General features: G+C 37.4%; 1 protein-coding gene across 1 annotated transcript in view; it reads right to left on the bottom strand.

The window, feature by feature from the left end:
- The window catches only part of GPX3 (glutathione peroxidase 3), a 217798-nt gene that overhangs the window by 76601 nt on the left and 121998 nt on the right, over positions 1–19199 (bottom strand). The window contains exon 3 of the mRNA XM_044069402.1: positions 10039–10156. Coding sequence (XP_043925337.1) covers positions 10039–10156 — 118 coding nt within the window. The remainder of the gene's footprint in view (positions 1–10038; positions 10157–19199) is intronic.

The raw sequence follows: 19199 nt of genomic DNA, 5'->3' as shown, positions 1-19199 counted from the left end.
GATAACCTGGTCACTCAAAATAATGATGCTGCACTTAAGCCACCAGCAGAGCATTAGTCTGAGAGCTGTCCAGTAAGAATGAATAAAACTGCAGTCTCAGAGGAAACACCATCAGGTGGAAAGTAGCAGAGATCCACAGTGGATGAGAATGTAGAAGAACATACATTAACTAGTCTAGACACTACACTGAGGAAATCGTCATCCAGAGTGCTTTTTCCAGAGGTGATCCTCATTGGCAACCATTTACTCTCCTGCAACACTCATTATGAAAGGAGGAAGTGGACATTTAATGACAATCAACCTGTAAAGAAACAGAACCTCTCCCACCTAGACCCTCCTCTCCACCATGTGCTTCAGTACAGAGTACTGTAGAATATATCAGTACCTCTCAAGGTAAAAAATGCAATAATGGAGAAAAAAGCAAATGAAAAACACAGCACCAATGTGAAGGTAATCTGTTAGTCTTTGTTTTCATTTGTTCTGTATGAAATCTGACAGGAGTGGATGTTTTGGTCTTACCATAGTAGTGAGATGGTATTGGGAAGATGGCATTCTCATTCCTTGAATACTGGTTTGTTTTCAGAGTTCACTGACTACAGAGTATTGTATAGCAATAGCAATACTCTCACCACGTGTCATTTCAGCAGTTGTAGTTAATACGTGATAGGTGTTAGAAGTAACTACATCACTGTTTGGCTGGTTTCACTTGTTTCTTTCAATGTGCACGGCATGTCCTCTGCTAAGAGGCAGGCTCTAAATCACTGCTGATAAAAATAAATCCTAATTTCAGGAGTCTTCAGAAATGTAAGTTATATGATAAACATCCATCCATCTTTCTATCCATCTATTCATCCATCCATAAACAACTCCTTTTTTCCCACTTTCTTGTTTTACTTATGATGCTAGTCTTGAGTGCTCAGAATAAAGCTGCGGTAGTGACACTTGTGAAGGAAAGCATGGGTTGGGAAACGTTGGAAGGCGGCGAAGTGTAAGAAGGAAGAGTGATGTGGTTAAAATTTAAGATGATGGGAAATCATATAAGAATTTGCCATGTATATGACCTCAGTGTAGAAATACCTGCTTTCTTCAATGTTTTTTTTTTTTGCTTCTTTCTAACAACTAGGAACACCAGATATCTAGATTATCTATTTTGAGAGACTTTAGCTTAGTTTTATACACAGTGTGAGATAGCACTGTGCCACAGTATGGAAAGCATTTTAAGGCTCAACGGGTGGTGTAAGGATGCATAAAGAGTATAGACTGAGGAGATGCAAGGAAATTCTTTCTTCCTTATAAACACAAGTTCACCTTTGTATAACATTCTGGATTAAGGTTAAGCCAGATAGGTTTCTTTCTAGTAAAGAAAGAAGTTAACATGGGATTTATACTGGCACTCCTTACAGACCACGTTACAGTTATGTAAAAATTAACTTCATTAGAGGGACCAGAAAGTAAAACTACCTAGATGGTGGGCCTTTGGGATCTAAACGATCCCGCTCTAGTACAGAATATCAAGGTAGGTTTACAGCATTTCATCTCTGTGAACACCGGTCTGGTGAGAATCCATGAAATTGGAGCTTAACCTATGAAACTATGAACCTTAAAGTCTTCCATACTGGCAAAGGCCACTTTGATGTGACAGATAGCTAAAAAACATAGATCTTTGGAAATAGAGGTAAATGGGGCATGTCTAGCTTTTAAGAGAACAAGATTTAGAAATGGACAGGCATTACTAAGTAAATTGTTGTACAAGAAGTTAAATTTGCTTAGAGAAGACAAGGATCGATTATACTTGCTTTGAGTGGCTAAACATACATGGGGATAGTTCAGCAAACCAGAAAGGGTCTTGGGTGTTAGAGCCAAACAAAAAATATGCAGGCCACTACCTTGTGGAAAGTAAATAGAGGTAAGCTAAAGACCAAAACAAAGAAGATCAGTAGGAAATTTGTCAAGTGCTATCAGAGCCTACACACAAGGAGGGCATGCCGCTGAAGGCTTATGAAGAAAACCTGAAGGCCAATTTGGTTTCTTTTTGCTGAATATCAAAAAAGAGAGCATAAAATGGGACATTTCTTTGGGAGAAATCCAGGCAGCACTAAGGAAAACTCCTAATGATCAGTCACCTAGACCAGACAGACTTAGTTTGGGTTGTCTAAATGAAATGTGTATGATGTTGGCTTTTCATTAGTTTATTTGTGCTCTAGTGATAAGGCACAGATATCCATATGGGCTAAGACAGAATCACAGATATTGGGAGCACAGTCTCCATGGGCAGTTGCATAGTATTAGGAAAATCTCCGTCTGCATTTAAGGGGATGGCAGAAGAGATGGACTACACATGCTTGGCTCTGTGGCACAGATAGATGGAGCTCTTACCATCCCCCTCAACCTCTTATAGCAAGAAATCTGGACAAAGCCATAAATAAAAGTGGGACAAAGGCCCAAAAGTAGGGACAATTTTTAAATATTGCTCTTTTAAACTTAGAAAGTTGATAGAATAACAGATTTTGCATTAGCATGAATTTTCTGAGGGGTATGAAGTCTGAAACTCAGATGTCTGTCATTATTTTCTAACTTCAGTCTTGAATGATTTGCCACTAATTTGCCAGAAAATCACAATTTTATAAAAGGCAGACTAATAATATGAGGCAAAAATCAGCACATTCTGTGCAAATCTGTACAGTTGAGTGGTATGGTTACTGTCACCCAGGTGGCTGGGGTTTTCTTAGTGGTCCTACCACTGGAGGAGCCAGCCAAGGAGGGACAGAAGCACTGTTTCCTCACCTTCCCTTGGGAACAGTGTTTTTTGTGCATTTGGATGAGCACAGTATAGTGCAGCTTCCATGGTGGAGACTGGAGAGGCCACCGCTTGTTCATAGGTTCATAGGTAGGTACTAGGCTATCGGCCCAAGGGCCTACGCAAGCCTAGCCAGCAAGGTTCCATAGCTTACGCCACCCAAGAAAGTTATTTTCCTGTGCCACTGTCCAGCAGAGACAAAGAAGTGATCCCCAGGGTGTATTTCCTATTTCCCATCCACTCATCAAGATTTTTCTTGAAGAGTGCTAATGAAGAACTTTGCTTGACATAGATGGGTAGCTTGTTCCTGAGTATAGGAAGTCTCTGGGACAGGAATCTATCCCTCCAGAGTGTCCTGTTTATTGTGGTGACAAGGTTTAGGTCCCTAGAGCGTGTAGCTCAGAGTGATTGGGATTTCTTTTGGTGTAGCATGTCCAACAGCTCTGGGTTTGACATAGCTTTATATGTTAGGCAGAGATCACCTCGGAGTAGGCGATATGCTATGGAGTAAAGCTGGAGTTTTTTGAGGCGGTCAGTGTAGGGCATTTGTTTGAGGCCAGTAATCCTCTTTGTACCATGAGGAAATAGCAAGGCTGCCTGGAAGAGAAGCCCCTATGGAAATGATTGGACATCCTCTAAGGGCAGCCCATTGCATGCCCCTCCCCAGTGCCACCTCAAGTGCACATATTTAGGGCCTGGGAGAAAATAGGTAAAAGCATGAACCACCCTTAATAGTTGCCTTAATGATGACCCCTCATGGTTAGCTATCCACAAGTAAATGGATGAATGGACTGATGGTTCATAGGTTCACAGCTGTACACTAGGCTAACAGTGACTACAGCCTTTATAAGCCTAGGCAAGCACATGAATTATATCCTGCAAGTTTATGTGCCTTAGAGGTTATGTTAAGGGGTATGTGTAAGGTAGGGCAAGATTTACAACTGCCTCTGTCCATTAGAGACATAGGTGCCAGACCCAGGGTGTATTTCTGATTTCTCATACACTGGTCTGGGTTTCCTTTGAATAGGGTTAGTAAAGAGCTCTTCTTCACATAGATGGGAAGTCTGTTCAACTGATAGTGGCTCATGTAAGAGACACAGGCCAGATAATTTAATCCGTCTACCAGTTTGACTAAAGCTGCTCTGAAAACAACTAGATGCCTTACTTGTGGTAACAGCAGAAAATAAAACTAAATTGTCATCATACTGTGATAACTTGGTTTAACTACAACGTGAAGACATTCCATTCACAAATATGGAGTAAAGGAGGGATCCCAGCAATATTCCTTGTGAGACACCTGTTTTGACAAATTTTGGTTGAAAGAAGGAATCATTCTAATGGACTTTTAGGTATGGTCATCATGACAATCATTGAACCATTCTATGGTTTGTTTTGAAAGACCATTTCTTTTTATATGCATACATATTATATTGAGATTGATTTATCAAAAGTTTTTGCCAGTTATAAGAAGATGGAGCCAATGAATTTTTCCTCAGTGATTTTCTTACAGAAACAATTCCTGAAGTTGCCATTTCAGAATCCTTAATTACATCTAGTTACCTGGTGTTACTTTTGATCGTGATATGAAATTCACCAAGTAAGCAAATAAGACTGTAATAATGTTTAATATAATTAGAAGCATGACATTCCCTACTGAGCTAAACTGCACCCACAGATTATACCTGAATTACCACTGTCCAAGCCTTTGTATTAGTTTGGTCTATATTTCAGGTTTGCCTTCCTCCCAAGAATACCTCTAAACCCCTTAGGATCAGAAATCTGGACAAAGCCAAAAATTACTGGGGGAACAAAGGCCCAAAATCAGGGACAGATTTTAATTATTGCTCTTATCAACTTAGAACGTTGCTAGAATAACTTGATCTGTGTTAGCATGCATTTTCTGAAGGCTATGAAGTCTGAAGCTCAGATGTCAGTCATTATTTAGTGACTGCAGCCTTCAATGGTTTACAAAAATGCCCAGATTTTATAAGGAACAGCCCAAAAATATGAGTTGAAAATCTAGACAGCTGAGAGGCATGCTCCCTAGTGACTAAATGAGAGCAGTTTCATAATAATGTATCCAGATTTATGGATTATTCTCTTACTCTCTTAGGTAGATTGTACCCCTGCATTGCCTTGCAGAATTTAAAGTGGTTTGAATTTTGTCATCATGTCACATGCCTGCATTTGAAAGTAGCTTATACTCTTCTGCACGATTCAGACAATTGTTCTGCCATTTCTTAATGAACCGGATTACCCCAACTCACAATGTAAGATCTCAGTCCTTTTTATGACATAGAATCTAAGACCAAAGATCATCATGTTGTTTTCTTCAAAGCTGCATCTTCACCTTGGTATAAGCTAACAGATCCTTTTAGGTTGATCCCTACATTATAAGCTAACAGTTCCTTTTAGGCTGATCCCTGCATTGAAAACCCTCAAACTTAAGGCATTACTTTACCTGGAAGTGAGAGTGCAAGTGTTAAGCAGGTATCACCTAACTACAACTTTTACCACTAACCTCCAACTCCGCACTGCATAGGTTACAGACACTGAATTGTGCCCTGTCTGGCATCTAGCTTAGTCCATGTTTAACATGCATGTATTGTATTTACCCATGTCTCTTAAACTGTGTTAGTTGACATCTTAGATACGTTATTTATTACTCTTATAACCATACACTTAGTACTTTCTATTGATTATAGTAGTTTAGAGGTGAGCCTGAGTGTATTGTACCATATTATCTAATAACTATGACTGTATAACTCTTTTCTGTTTTTATACTCTACTGTTAATGTTCCTTTATTCTACTCCTCCCTAGTTGTTTCAGCATTAACTGTACTTTTGCAGAAGTGTAAACTGGAAAACAGTCTGTGAGCTTTTCTCACTGGGCTTCACTGTAAGTGCACTCTGCCAAATTGAACTGTTATGGTTAACAGATAAATAAATACATACAAACATAAATACATATCGACATGAAGCATGGTCTTATGAAGGGTTGGGGTTGGTATAATGGTTAAGGTAAAAAGCGAAAACTCAAGACTGCCACCAAAGCTTTAGAACTCATTTGTCTTGCACAAAACAGATCCAGAATAAAAAGCAAAACACCAGGACCTGGAGATGACTGTAGAATCCAGTGTAAAAATCTTTATTCGACACATGTGCTTTTGTGGGTAACCCCACTTCTTCAGATGTCTAATACATTTTAAAAACAGCTCTTGGTTTAGATATCCTCTTGTGTCACATGATTAAAACCAACCAATACATTGTTCTAATGTGAACAAGCACTCTCAATTTAAAGCAACAGTCTACAAGGTACATGCCATTAACTGAGTTAGCAGTCTGAATGCATATGTATAAACTTCTATAAGCCTGTTTGTAAAATATCTAAAATGTAATTCAAATTTCAGTTTGCAATCACAAGCACAAAATATATCTGCACATATTTACATTTTCCACTTATGTTCTTCAAAACACATACAAGCCTGTAACAAGAAGTCAGTAATTTATCATACAAACAATTCCACAGCGCATCTCACCTAAAAAGCTGCCTAGATTTTAACTTAGGACATTTCATTTCACAATCACAAGCAAAGAATACATCTGCACATGTTTACATTTTCCACTTACGTTCTCCAAAACACATACAAGCCTATAGCAAGAAGTCAGTTATTTATCATACGAACAATTCCACAGCACATCTTACTAAAAAGCTGCCTAGACTTTAACTTAGGATATAGTGGTATGTGTTCATTTAATCCATGACCTCTATCAGCCCTTACTCTTACTATCCACTTAGCTTCAAGCTCTTCAGTGATATTCCGTAGGTCTCCACCTCATACTCTCATATGTTCTCCCTATAACTAGAAATTTAAAAGTATGTTCCATATCATTATTAATAGTGTGTCTGGCCAAGGCATTTTCTTTGTTCTTTTTATGGATGGCATAAATGTGTTCATGCATTCTTTCCTTCAGAGACATGTCTGTCTTCCCTACATAAAAACTATGGCACAATGTGTAATGGGCCAAGTAGACTAAATGCTCTGTATCACAGGTGGCATAGATGTCAAACTCATATGTCTTTAACTGATCTGGATGTTCAAACTTAGAAGTACTGTCTATAAATTTACAGAAATTACATCTGCCACATTTTTTGTATCTTTTTCTATGGCTGGTCTTATATGGAGTTTTAGACCATGTCTTTCAGTAACTGCATACTAATGCAACAGTAGTTACTTTTTTGACTTTCTAAGTTTGTAAAAGTAATAATTAAAATCTGCTCCTGATTGTGTGTCTTCTCCCGTCATTAATTTTGGGTTTAGTTAGATGCCTTGTGCTCAGAGGTTGAGCGGTATGCTTAGATGTGCCCTATCCCTCTCCCTTATAACCCACAAACTGTTGAAAGCCTTGAATAATGCCCGGTATCTTCACTATTTGGTAGGAGAAACCCTCAGTATGCTAACTTATCAGTTATCACAGTCAGTTAATGCTATTTCTTGTGTCGAGTGTAAAGGGTTTGAAGTAGTTTTCTCCACCTTCGAAAGTCATTTTTTTCCCTGAATCGGGCCCTTACTTTTCAAAAAGTATGGGCCCTTGCATTGTTCATATTTCATTACAATGAATAACTAAGTATTTATTTCTTTTTTAGTTTATTTTACATTTGTTTACTGGGAAAGTCCAACTAGACAAGTTGTTCTTTTTCAGCAGATGCCCGGGGAGAATAGCTCCACAAAAATAATCATATAGATTTTACAAGGTTACAGTAATAGAATTGAGAACAGAACATTTGCACAGACAAATAATATGTATCACTGTGTTCTACAATAATTGCTTACAGTACAGTAACTATTACATTCTTAACAGAGGACATATTTACAGAATACAAGGATTTACAGTACATTTTCATTACAGTATACATAGCCAGAGTTTCATAAAATGGAAATGTAGTTTAGAGACATAGAGTTTGTAAATGTAAGGTAGATTAGTAAAGCTGTTCCTAGGGTGGCTTTTATTTAGAGATAGCTAGTAGTTAACTGGGGTTAGTACAAGAGCATATCCATGTATTGGTTAGATATATTTTAAGTCTTTTTTAATGTAGTGGTGCTTGTTGTAGTTATTATATTTTGGGACAGTGCATTCCAGAGTTTAGGTATGAGATTGGAGTAGAGGGACTTGTCAGCTGAGTTGTTGGCTATTGAGATTTTTAATAGTGATTTGTGGAATAAAGTTCTCTATTAGTGGAGTAGGGCTGGAGGAGATTGTTAAGGGCAGGAATTTTTCTTGGTTGGTAGAGTTGGTTGTAGGCAAGGAGGTTGGGCAGTTCAAGCCAATTAAGTTGTCTTAGTGGCAGAGAGTGGTGAGATATAAATATAGAGTTGCTGGCAAACTTTGCAATTTTATTGTAGCAGGTGTCAGGCTTATTTAGATTAGATTTCTTTAGGTTAGTGAGAATGGGAGATGCATAAAGGAGAGTGGAGACAAGGTGGTGACTTTTGCGTGGTTTGTTAGAAATTGTTTCTTACGATATAGAAGTCCGAGTTTTTTTGTGGACTTTATTGTCTGGGCTATATGTATGTTGAATCTTAAGTTGCTATTAATTGACACCCCAAGAAGTTTAGTATTAGATACTGGGGAAATTATTGTATTATTTGCTGATGAGATATAGAAGGGTGGGGGTGGGTCTGTCGCTCTTGTGGGGAGGAAAGCATGAGTTTAGTTTTGTTGGGGTTTAGGATGAGCGGAGCATTGGCTAGCAAGATTCTATTGAGTAGAAGGACTGTTGTGTTATAATTTGAAGTTCCTGGAGTGTGGGAGCAGTGCATATTAGAGTAGAGTCATCCACATACTGGACAAAGGAAGCATGTAGAGTAGAAGTCTGAAGATTGTTAGTACAGATGGTGAAGAGGTGAGGACGTAGGATACACCAGTGCAGAACACCAAGAGTGACCGGTAGAGGTGGAGACAGATTTTTTTTTGCTGTTTTGCAGCTTGCTGGCACCAAGGTACATAATCTTGGTACCATGCAAGTGAGGACTAGCTTAGTTTTAGATCAGAAAGACCTTTTATGAGTTTATTACGAGAAACAGTATCGCAGGTCTTAGGTCAAGAAAGACAGAGGAATCTAGTTTACCGTCATTTCTATGCTGATTATTGGTGTTAGTGAAGGACAACAGGGCAGTAGTAGCATTATGTTTTGGCCAGAATCCATGCTGAGTGTCAGATGGGAGACAGTTAAGAGATGGTTTAGTAGTTGGGTATGAATACATCTCTCTCATATTTTAGATAAAGGTGATAAGATTGCATTTGGATGGCAGTTGGATAGTTCTGTAGATTTATCTCCTTTCTGCAGTTGGATTATATGTGATATTTTCCAGATTGTAGGCACTTTTTGTTCTGAGGTGGATCTATTGATAAGGATGGATATGGAGTATGAAATGGAATCAACAGAGTTTTTGAGATATTGTGCTGGCAAATGGTCGGCAGCTAATGTTGTTCTCTTAAGCTTTTTTAGGTATTTTTATAGCTTTTGTAGGGATGGGTTGGAAGGAAAAGTTATTGCTATCCAAATTAGTGGTGAATTGGGACAGAGGTGGTGTAGAGCAGTTATTAGTTGTAAGGTCTAAGAGGGACTCTGTGAAGTATTTATTAAATTGCACTTCAGTACTATCTGTAGTATTGGTAGTTGGTGTAGGTGTGCTAGTTTGCCCTGGTTGTAGTATTTTTTTATTACTGTCCAGAATTTCTGAAGATTATTTAGATATTTTGTTTGACTGTCTTGTAATACTTTATTTCATCTTCTCTGATTTATTTTACTTTGCTTCTTAGTTTTAAGTAGGCTTGATGATTTGTTAGGGTTTTTTTTAGTTTGCCAGTTTTTCCAGGCTTTATCTCTTTTTTTAGTAGCCACCTTGTTTCCTTGGTTAGCCAAGGCGCATAGTTAGATTTAACTGTCATTGTCCTTGGAGGAGCCAATTTATCCAGGATATTTAGGAAAGTGGAATAAAAAAAAATCTATAGCTTCTTCTAGTGGGAGATATTTGAGGGGTGACCAATTGCAGTGTTTAAGGATTGTAATGAATTCATTAGGGGTAACATTTTTTTGTGTTACGAATGTGTTGGTAAGTATTACGTTTCACATAGTGATGACATTGCATTATTTGCATTTCCACTGGCTTATTATTTAAACTAGTAGCTCCAATAGCAATGCATTCTGATGTCTCAGTGGTATACAGCATACTTACTTCAGACCATAAGGGATTTCATTATTGTTTCCTGGTTCTTGTAGTCCAAACTGATTACATGGAAAGCCCAAAACTGTGAGTCCATAAGGTTTAAAAGTTTCATGAAGTGCATTCAGTTCTGTGGTAGAAACAAAAATAAGAGGAATGCCCAAATGTAAAATATCTTCTGTAGCTTTAATAACATCAGCCTCATAGACTTACATCAATTGGATACATATTTTTTTGACTATGTAATAATTCATTTTCCAGTGAATTTCTTTTTAGTTTCAAATAACCTTTTGAGTGGTGAAGCCACACCAATAGTACCAGGTAAATTAGTTCTGCCACAGTCGCTGCAGATTTATTTTACCCAAAAGGAAAAAAAAACAATGAAAATAACACACAACTGCCTTTATTTTTTAGATGTTTGGAACATTTTCTACATGGTAAATATCAATTAAGTTTCACTTATATTAGGGTGTTTTACAGAGAAGGTTTAATTTGTCACATCACATAAGTTTTCACTTTTTTAGATCATTTAATAAGCAAACCAATTTTCTTCTGTTTCTCTTATTCTAAAGAAATCCCCTTGCAATGTGAAGTGAATGAAGACTATTTTAACCTTTTCACAGCCATATAAAAACAAAACACATAGTATTTATAAATTAAACTAGTCATTTTAGATATTTTCTGCTAAAGAGCATTTTTAAGTTGTTTTAAAATGCAATTAACATGATGCCATGTCAGAATTAGAAACAGGTGTTCACCAAATAGAAAAATGACATCATTTTCTGTCTGAAAGATTTTTGACAGAAACTGGCAGCACTTCTGCAGTTATATATATATTCCCCCTTCCACACAAGCACACACAAAGTATACACAAATATATACACATGCATGTATGTGCATGTAAGTACAAACGTGCATACACACACATACACATACACACACAAGCATACACACACACACACACACACACACACACTCATATACACAAAGAAATTCATTGCAGATAGGAGGTGTAAAGGGTTGCCTCACCAAACCTCTCCATTATTTGTTGGGAGGTGTTTAAGGGGGTTTCCTATGGGATTTGAATAATTTGTTTTTTGGCTCACCATTTATCAAAAATTAAATACCAAAAACAGTAAACCCAAAAAACAACTAGGAAAATCACGACACCTTCTTTTCCTGCAAGGGGAAAGCCCCCCCCCCCAAATATACATGGATCTAGGACTGTTGAACGGTTCAAATCCACTATCACTGAACATACTTTAACGAAAATGCTTTCACTGCAAAAGCGCTTTTGTTAAAGTGTGTTCAAAAAAAAAAAAAAAAAAATTACATTTATGTTTTTGCAGGGGGCAAGCCCCCCTGCACCTCCCACGCCCCCCCTACTTTTATATTCTCACTCCGAGGTCATGGGGAAAAGGGAATTTTCCCTTATCCCCGCTGTAGTATGATCTCTGCAACAGGCATACTTACGCAAAAGGGAATTTTCCCTTATCCCCACTGTAGTGCGATCTCCGCAACAGGCATACTTATGCGAAAGTGCTTCTTCGGTGAAAACCACTTTCGTGTAAGTATGCCCGGCAATTTCACATTCGGTGAAACGGCCGCTTGAGCATTAGTCCTGGACCCATATATATATATATATATATATATATATATATATATATATATATATATATATATATATATATATATATATATATGTGTGTGTGTGTGTGTGTGTGTGTGTGTGTGTGTGTATGGGTCCAGGACTAATGCTCGAGCGGCTGATAAATATATCAGACATCAAAAATATTTTACTGAAAAAGTTCATTCTTTTTATTTTGGGAAGCCCACTTAGGACTTGCTTATGCTACTAATTAACTGCTACATTTAGCTTAAAAAAGTAAAAAAAGAAATAAATAAATACAATGCTTGATTACATTAACAGTGAATTCATAAATGTATATATTACTACACTGTGACATAGACGTCATGATGTTACCTTACAATGTGGACATAAATACTTTATATTCATAGGAATTAAAGAAAATGTGCTTTATATTATGTTAAAGTCATCTTTATAGATGTGTTGTATAAACTGCAGTAATGAATGTAGCACATAGATATGCATCAGTATGTTCTACTAACATATTTTCATAGATATGTTACTAGTTGGTGGCCACAAGACATTATGAATCAGTAACCTTTTACACATAGTTACCTTTGCTCATATTTGCCTCCAGTATCCTATTGAAGTTATTCAGTGATTTAGCCAATCTGACATGCAATGGTAATTGGCTTCACAATAACAACAATCTTAAAGGAAATAATTCCCCATGTCTTACATTAAAATGCCTGGGAACTTTCAATAAAGAGCTATGATCTTCTACAGATGACTACTGAAGAAGATAGCAGAGTGCTAAGAGCTGATTCATCCCCCTGACCCCATATAGAAAAAAATGGGAAGAAAGGGGGTTTATGATGATGATAGACCACTCTGAGTTCTAACCAGCCAGTAATATATTCCAATACCACTCTGTTCCATTTATGGCGAAAAGGACCAGTGGCTCTGGCATCCCAAACAGTAAGGACATTAAGCTGTTTAGGGAAAGGGGTTAATTATTCTCTAAGGAGACCAAGAATGATCTACATTTTGAGATAGACTCTTGCATCTCTCTCATGAATTTCCTGACATTCAGATCCTTAGTGTCTTGTGCATGTGATGACAATAAATAAGCTAGATATTTTACTACAGATAGGAGAGGGAATGCAGGGAACTGCAAAAGCTTTAGTTTGTGTTGTATTCAATGGATACCTTGAGGGGGTCACCAGCTCCATACAGGGCTTGATAAAATGATGCACCTGATAGCTCAGAATTTGTTAAATATACCAGAAGATCATTCATAGAAAGATTAACTTATACTTCATATTCCCTGCTACTATTCTGTTATTTTTTAGTCATTCCCTAGTGTTATTACAAAAGGTTCTGTGGCTAAGGCAAATAATTAGGGAAACAGAGGGCATTCCTGCTTGGTAGTTTTACTTAATTTCACTGTCGATGACATGTGTCAACCTATCTTGCTAACAGTAGTTGAACCAGAATACAGATATCTTATCATGTCTACCACATGTTTTGAGAAACATAACAACTGTATGGTGGATAAAATATGGTCATATCTCCCTTTTTCAAATGCTTGTTTATCATTAAGACTTAACAATAGAGAGGGAAACACTTCAGATTGTGCAGTTTATTTCAAAGAAAGAAAGAACTCTTTGAATGCTGTGTGATACATGGTAACAACAAATAAAGCCACTTTGGGTATTATGAATTAATCTCACCATTCCATGTATTATTTGTTTATTCAACTTTTTAGTGGAAGAAATCCGGACAAATCCAAAAATAGTGAGGGGCAACGTGCAAAAATGGAACAATTTTTAAATATTGCTCTTAAAAACTTGCAGAGTTCCTAGAATCAGGTTTTGTGCTAGCATGCTTTTTTGAAAGATATGAAGTCTAAATCTCAAATGTTTTTCATTATTTAGCTACTGCAGTCCTCAGTGATTTGCCTAAGAGCCATAAATTTTATGCAAAACAGATCAAATATTCTGGACAATCTGCGAAAATCTAAAGAGTTGAGAGGTATGCTCCCAGCTTTCACTAAACACTGTTACATAGCAGCATCCACATATCCTTATACTTTCATGGGAAGGTTCACTACACCTGGGACGTCATGTTTCCTGGCAGAGTAATCTTCCTTGATCAGGGCCACAGATTTAGCTACCTCATTTGCTGTTAGCCCTGACAGGTGGACAACTTTCAAAAACACCTTTATATCCTGAGTTCTGCTTGTTGAATAAGCTGCATAAACATCTTGAAAATATTTCAGAAATGTGTTTATTATTGACATCCATAAAAAAAATTCCCCCCTGAGTTATTACTGCTACTGATAAAAATAATGTATACCTGACAATTTAAATAGGAGTGTATTTACATAGGAAGAAAACAAAGATGTATTTTTTTCTGCATTTAGCCATGTTACTACAAAAACTAGTGGCTTTAATATTAAAGAACTAGAATATTATTTGAAGTGACGAATGACAATATTGCCAATAGGATTGCTCTTTCCTTGCAGAAATGCTAGAAAGCTACAGCCATTGATTGCTAGGTATAGACTGGAGACTCTAAGGAGAAAATATATCTTAAGCATACACATATATTATCTATGCAGTGTTTGCAGATGCATAACTGAGAACATTTTTTTTTATTAATGGTCATACAAATATTTCTTCTTTCCTAACTGCAGTATTATAAATGTAGTTTACACCATAAAGGTGATTATTCTAGTAAGAAATGGTACAGTGAGAAAATTACTATTGAATTAAAAGTTAGACTATGAAAAATTTTATGGAACATACAGCATATTTCACCCTTCAGTCATCTTGCCCCAAATGGAAGTAGAAAACGTGCAGGAAGTTTGAAATACTTCAGACGTACAGTTTTGTCAGAAGCACCCCGTTTTAGGGGTGTAAATGTGATTTTGAAGTACAGCACCTCACAGCCTTATCAGGAAATTAATTGTGGGCATCTAATTTAACAGTGAAAATTTATTTTGATTGGTTGATGGTGTGGCTGGATAAAGTTTGTTAACTGATTTTTTTTTCTATAACCTCTCAGAAGACAATTTAAGCTGAGGTGTAAGGGTTTTATCAGTCAATAAAATTTACACTAACTTGAGGTCTGTCTCATAGTTCAGATGTTCCTTAGTTTTATCAGCTTTTCAGTTAAAGTTATGTTTTCCCCGAGGTCTTCTGCTCTACAGCTACCAAGGAATGAATTACAGAATTCTTGTTTAAACACTGCCTGCTTTAACCTTCACAGGGTTGTGCAGTGCTGGCACCTAACCATATAGCCTGAGGGCACAAGGCTTTGAAGGTCATTTTGGATAGAACATCACTCTATCACAGAACACACTCATGCACTCGCACACAGTATCTCACACACACACACACACACACACATACACACACACACACACACACACACACACACACACATACGCGCGCACACACATGCATGCACAAACATGCACACACACACACACACACACACACACACACACACACGCGCGCGCACACACACACGCACACACACACACACACACACGCACACACACACACACGTGGAGAAGCACATGCACATGCACAGCTAGTGGCAACTTGAATGATCGCCGATCAACGTACTGCATTTCTTTGGCAAGTGAGAAGAGCCTACAGCACCCCCAGAAAACCATGGGAGCACAGTGAGAAGGTAACTCCACACACAAGGCACCTTTGCCAAGAATCAAACTGGAAAACTTCTTACTGTGAGCTGGTCACTGTGCCATCCAGCCACAAAACCCCAGTATGGAAATCATTAACATTATTTGTTAAACTTGCACATAGATAGGAGTACAAATATAAGGTCTGGTAGGGATACAGCTACTGCTCTGCTGTGGGAAGCATATATAAAATAAACACATTGTAAAAATACTGCAAGTCTGTTGAATAATCAGTGGTCAGGAATTTCAGAATGGCACAAATATTTGGTACTTACAGTTGCGGGGGGGGGGTGAGGAGTGCTGTCTGGTTAAATGACTTGTTCAGCATAACACAGTATGCAAGCAAGGAGGTAAGGGAACCAGTTTCATATTTTTTTATTAGCTGTTTACAGCCTTAATCCTTTTAGTGAACCTGTCAGATGGCTTATGTTTAATGTGATTTAATACAGTACGTCATTTATTTCAGGCATATGATTCTAAATAAACACACAAACACCAAACGGAAAAGAACAAATTTAATTACTTTTCTTACCATCTGACATTTATAAAGTATAGACTCTTTCTGGCTTTTAGTAGAAAGATGAAATGCTACAAATCAGACACCAGCTGTGGAATAAAAGAGTTATATTGATTTTCGGGATGTCAGGACTTTTAATAGAATATATTTTATGCCACAAGAATGGCAGTTCTAGCCAAGCACATAAATCTGAAGATATAGGGAGAGTTTAAAAAAAGACTCCAAGAGAAGTCTCTCAAACCAGGGAGAAATCAGTTTGTCTACTCATGCAAATGTGCGCACACACAGCAGATGGGCACACATGCACAGTATCAAATATCAAGAATCAGTAATTTCTAGTGATGATAATGAAGATGGTAATGACTTTTTATACATCAACATTTTTCATTTAAAACAGATGCTGCTCAGGAGCAGCTGCCCAGCCTGAGTGGCTAACATTTTCTTTATCAAACTTTGTATTTTTTACAGTGATTGAGAAGCACTGGTTATACCTAAAACACTATATAAATAACAGATTACCTGGTCCTAAGAAGATGGCTTAAAATCACTACTGTAATATCCCAGCTAATACACATCAAAATATCTGCTTATCCTTCTAAAGCAATTATTCCCTTGGATGTTTCATTGTTATAGCAAGCAGTGGAGCCTACCAAGTAAGACATTGCTGCTCAGTCCATGTACCATGCTTTACAAACTGTAACTGTAAACATATAGGCCTCAGAACCAACTAACATGCAGATCCGAAATAAAGGCAGCAGGTAAACAGACCACCTTGACTTCTGCAGATTAGTTTAGGTAGAAGCATTGTTTTTCTAATCTACAGTTTGCTGAGCTGTGCACATGATTTCATGCAGCACCTGGAGTGATTTGCTCTGTTTAAAGGAAATCTGTCTGGCAAAGGTGGTTATAGGGAACAGGAAATTATTTCTGCCCTTATCAGAAGCTCTCAATTAGGAGCTAGCCACTGATGAACAAAACCAGCAGCCAGTTAGGTAGAGAAGACAGTTATACACCAAAAAGGCAGCTTTGCTGGAACCCTTGCTTTCAACGAGTGTACAGTTTATGTGTTTTGTGTTTGCAAGAGAAGAATTTTATGGGAAACTCCATTTTTATAAACAAGCTTACACTCGACCTTCCTCCACTTCCAATTTTACTGTATGCTGATGTGGTGGTTATCTTCCGCTTCAACCACACAACCTCTCAGTTCAACATGAATTGCAAAAAGATTTCCTCTCCCTCATTAACTGGCTTAAGAGCAAAAAACTGTTACTTAACTTCTCAAGACCTTAAATTATGCTCTTCAGAGCCTTGTCTAAGAGACAAAAGAACCCCAACTCACTTGCTGTTCTTGACCATATTAACAATGCCATTGAGCAGGTTCACACCTTCAGATACCTAGGAGTCTGACTTGATCCTTTACTTAACTTCTACCATCATATCGAAAACATGTTCACAAAGATAAACTCCCTACTCTTATTGAAAAACAACATCTCCTCTTTCCTTTGCCATCCAAGAGGAAATGCTATTGCGAGAGGGAATCTTCAAGGCCAGCTTGAGTACTGCCTAACTCTTGTAGTATCTGCCTTCAAAATAATCTCTAGCATCATCCAAACAATGCCCAGTTCCATTTGTCTTTTCATTATCCTTTCCCCAAAGTATGAAACCACTCTCTTACACTGGCCAAACCAACTGGCTTCCAATTCAGCAATGAGGCACTCTACTCCTTGGCTCCTGAAAGAAAACTCTTACCTTTCTCTTTCCTCCAGTTTACTTAGAAAGCCTCTGTCATATATAACCATGGATCACATAGTCACTCAGAGTCTCTCTTACAAGCACCAAAAACCACACTTCAGTGCACTAACCACTTCCTTTCTACCCTTGGACCCAAACTCTAGAGGGATTTTCCCTAAAATCTATTTTTTAAACTTCATTGAATGATATATAACCAAAGATCACACAACCACTCAGGGTCTCTCTTGCAAGCACCTAAAACCACACTTCAGTGCTCTAACCACTCCCTTTCTACCCTTTGGACACAAGCTCTAGAGGGATCTTCCCTAAAATCTTTTTTTTAAACTTCATAAAACAATCACTTAATACACAGGCAAACACACATTTGTATAAAATAAAACACACCATATCAACATATTCCTAGTTACAAACATTATATGCCATCAAACCAACATTACATAAATTGCTCAATTCCTTCCTTCCCCATTATGTATTGTTCCCACAATTTCCCTTTTTTTTCTATGCAATTTGCTCCTACCCTTTTCTAAAAATCTCACTTCTGTTTCTTTTACCTCTGTTACAATGTTAGATACTTCAAATACAGTTGGTTTAGACTTTGAATTAAATTTTATAGTAATTGCTTTTTTTGGCAGCCACCAGAATTAAACTTAGCAGGGCCTTACTTACTATGTCTATGCAATTCAGATCTTGTATCCAAGCTAAAAAAAAATCATTGCCTTAGCAACACCCATTTGTTCCTAGTTACCTATTTGGAGACTGCTTGGGATATAAAAATACCTATGCTAGCATACCCAAGCAAAAATCCTAAATCTTCTAGACTTTGTTGCATACAAGGGAGCCATACATATGTTCACCCATTGTTTCCTTGTAAATTGCTTTTCCAATCTCTCTTCAAAATCGTTTCCAACCTTTTCTGATTCCTATACTTATTGTGCAATATTTTATATGCTGTACTAATTATCTCATTTTAACACCATCTTCTGGTCTAGATTCATCTAAAAACTCTCCCAGAGCAGGTCTTTCACTTAGGATTAGCTTTCTCTTTGCCTATACTGTAATACCAATCCCTGATACTGAAAGCAATCTCAGTCCAAATGAATATTTTGGCCTCTTCCCATTCTATTACCTTTCTCTCTCTAGTTATCTGCTCCCAATACCTTGGTTTCTTTGCCAGTTTTCTCCAATAAATTCCAGCCCCTCTTGCCTATTCTCTCTTCCCCAGTTGCATTTATTCCATTAGCAAGGTCTCCTTTTGAAGTTCTTGTGTAGGCTTTCTTAGAATACTGTCTGCTACTTTATGAATACAATATTATATATGGCTGTTATTATTCTCCTTAAAGATATGCATCCAAAATCACACTCTGGCCTTATTTCTTGAATCCCCCTCCCCCATTTTATCATCATCCCTTTCCACTTTGAATTATACATTTCTGCTTGGGTTATGTATATGAGCCATAACTGTGTAACTGTAAAATATCCCTTCAAATCAGGTAACCCTAAGCCCCCTTATTCTGTTTGAAGGATCAACTTTTCTCATTTGACCCTTGCTGTCTTCCCTTTCCAGATAAATTCCTTCAACTCTTTATTAATTAATGTCCACAACT

This window comes from Protopterus annectens, chromosome 4.part0 (genome assembly GCF_019279795.1).
Source record: "Protopterus annectens isolate FY-2018-M chromosome 4.part0, PAN1.0, whole genome shotgun sequence".
Classification (NCBI taxonomy): Eukaryota; Metazoa; Chordata; order Ceratodontiformes; family Protopteridae; genus Protopterus; species Protopterus annectens.
Note: the sequence above shows the minus strand (reverse complement) of the source record. Positions and strands in the feature narration are given on the sequence as shown.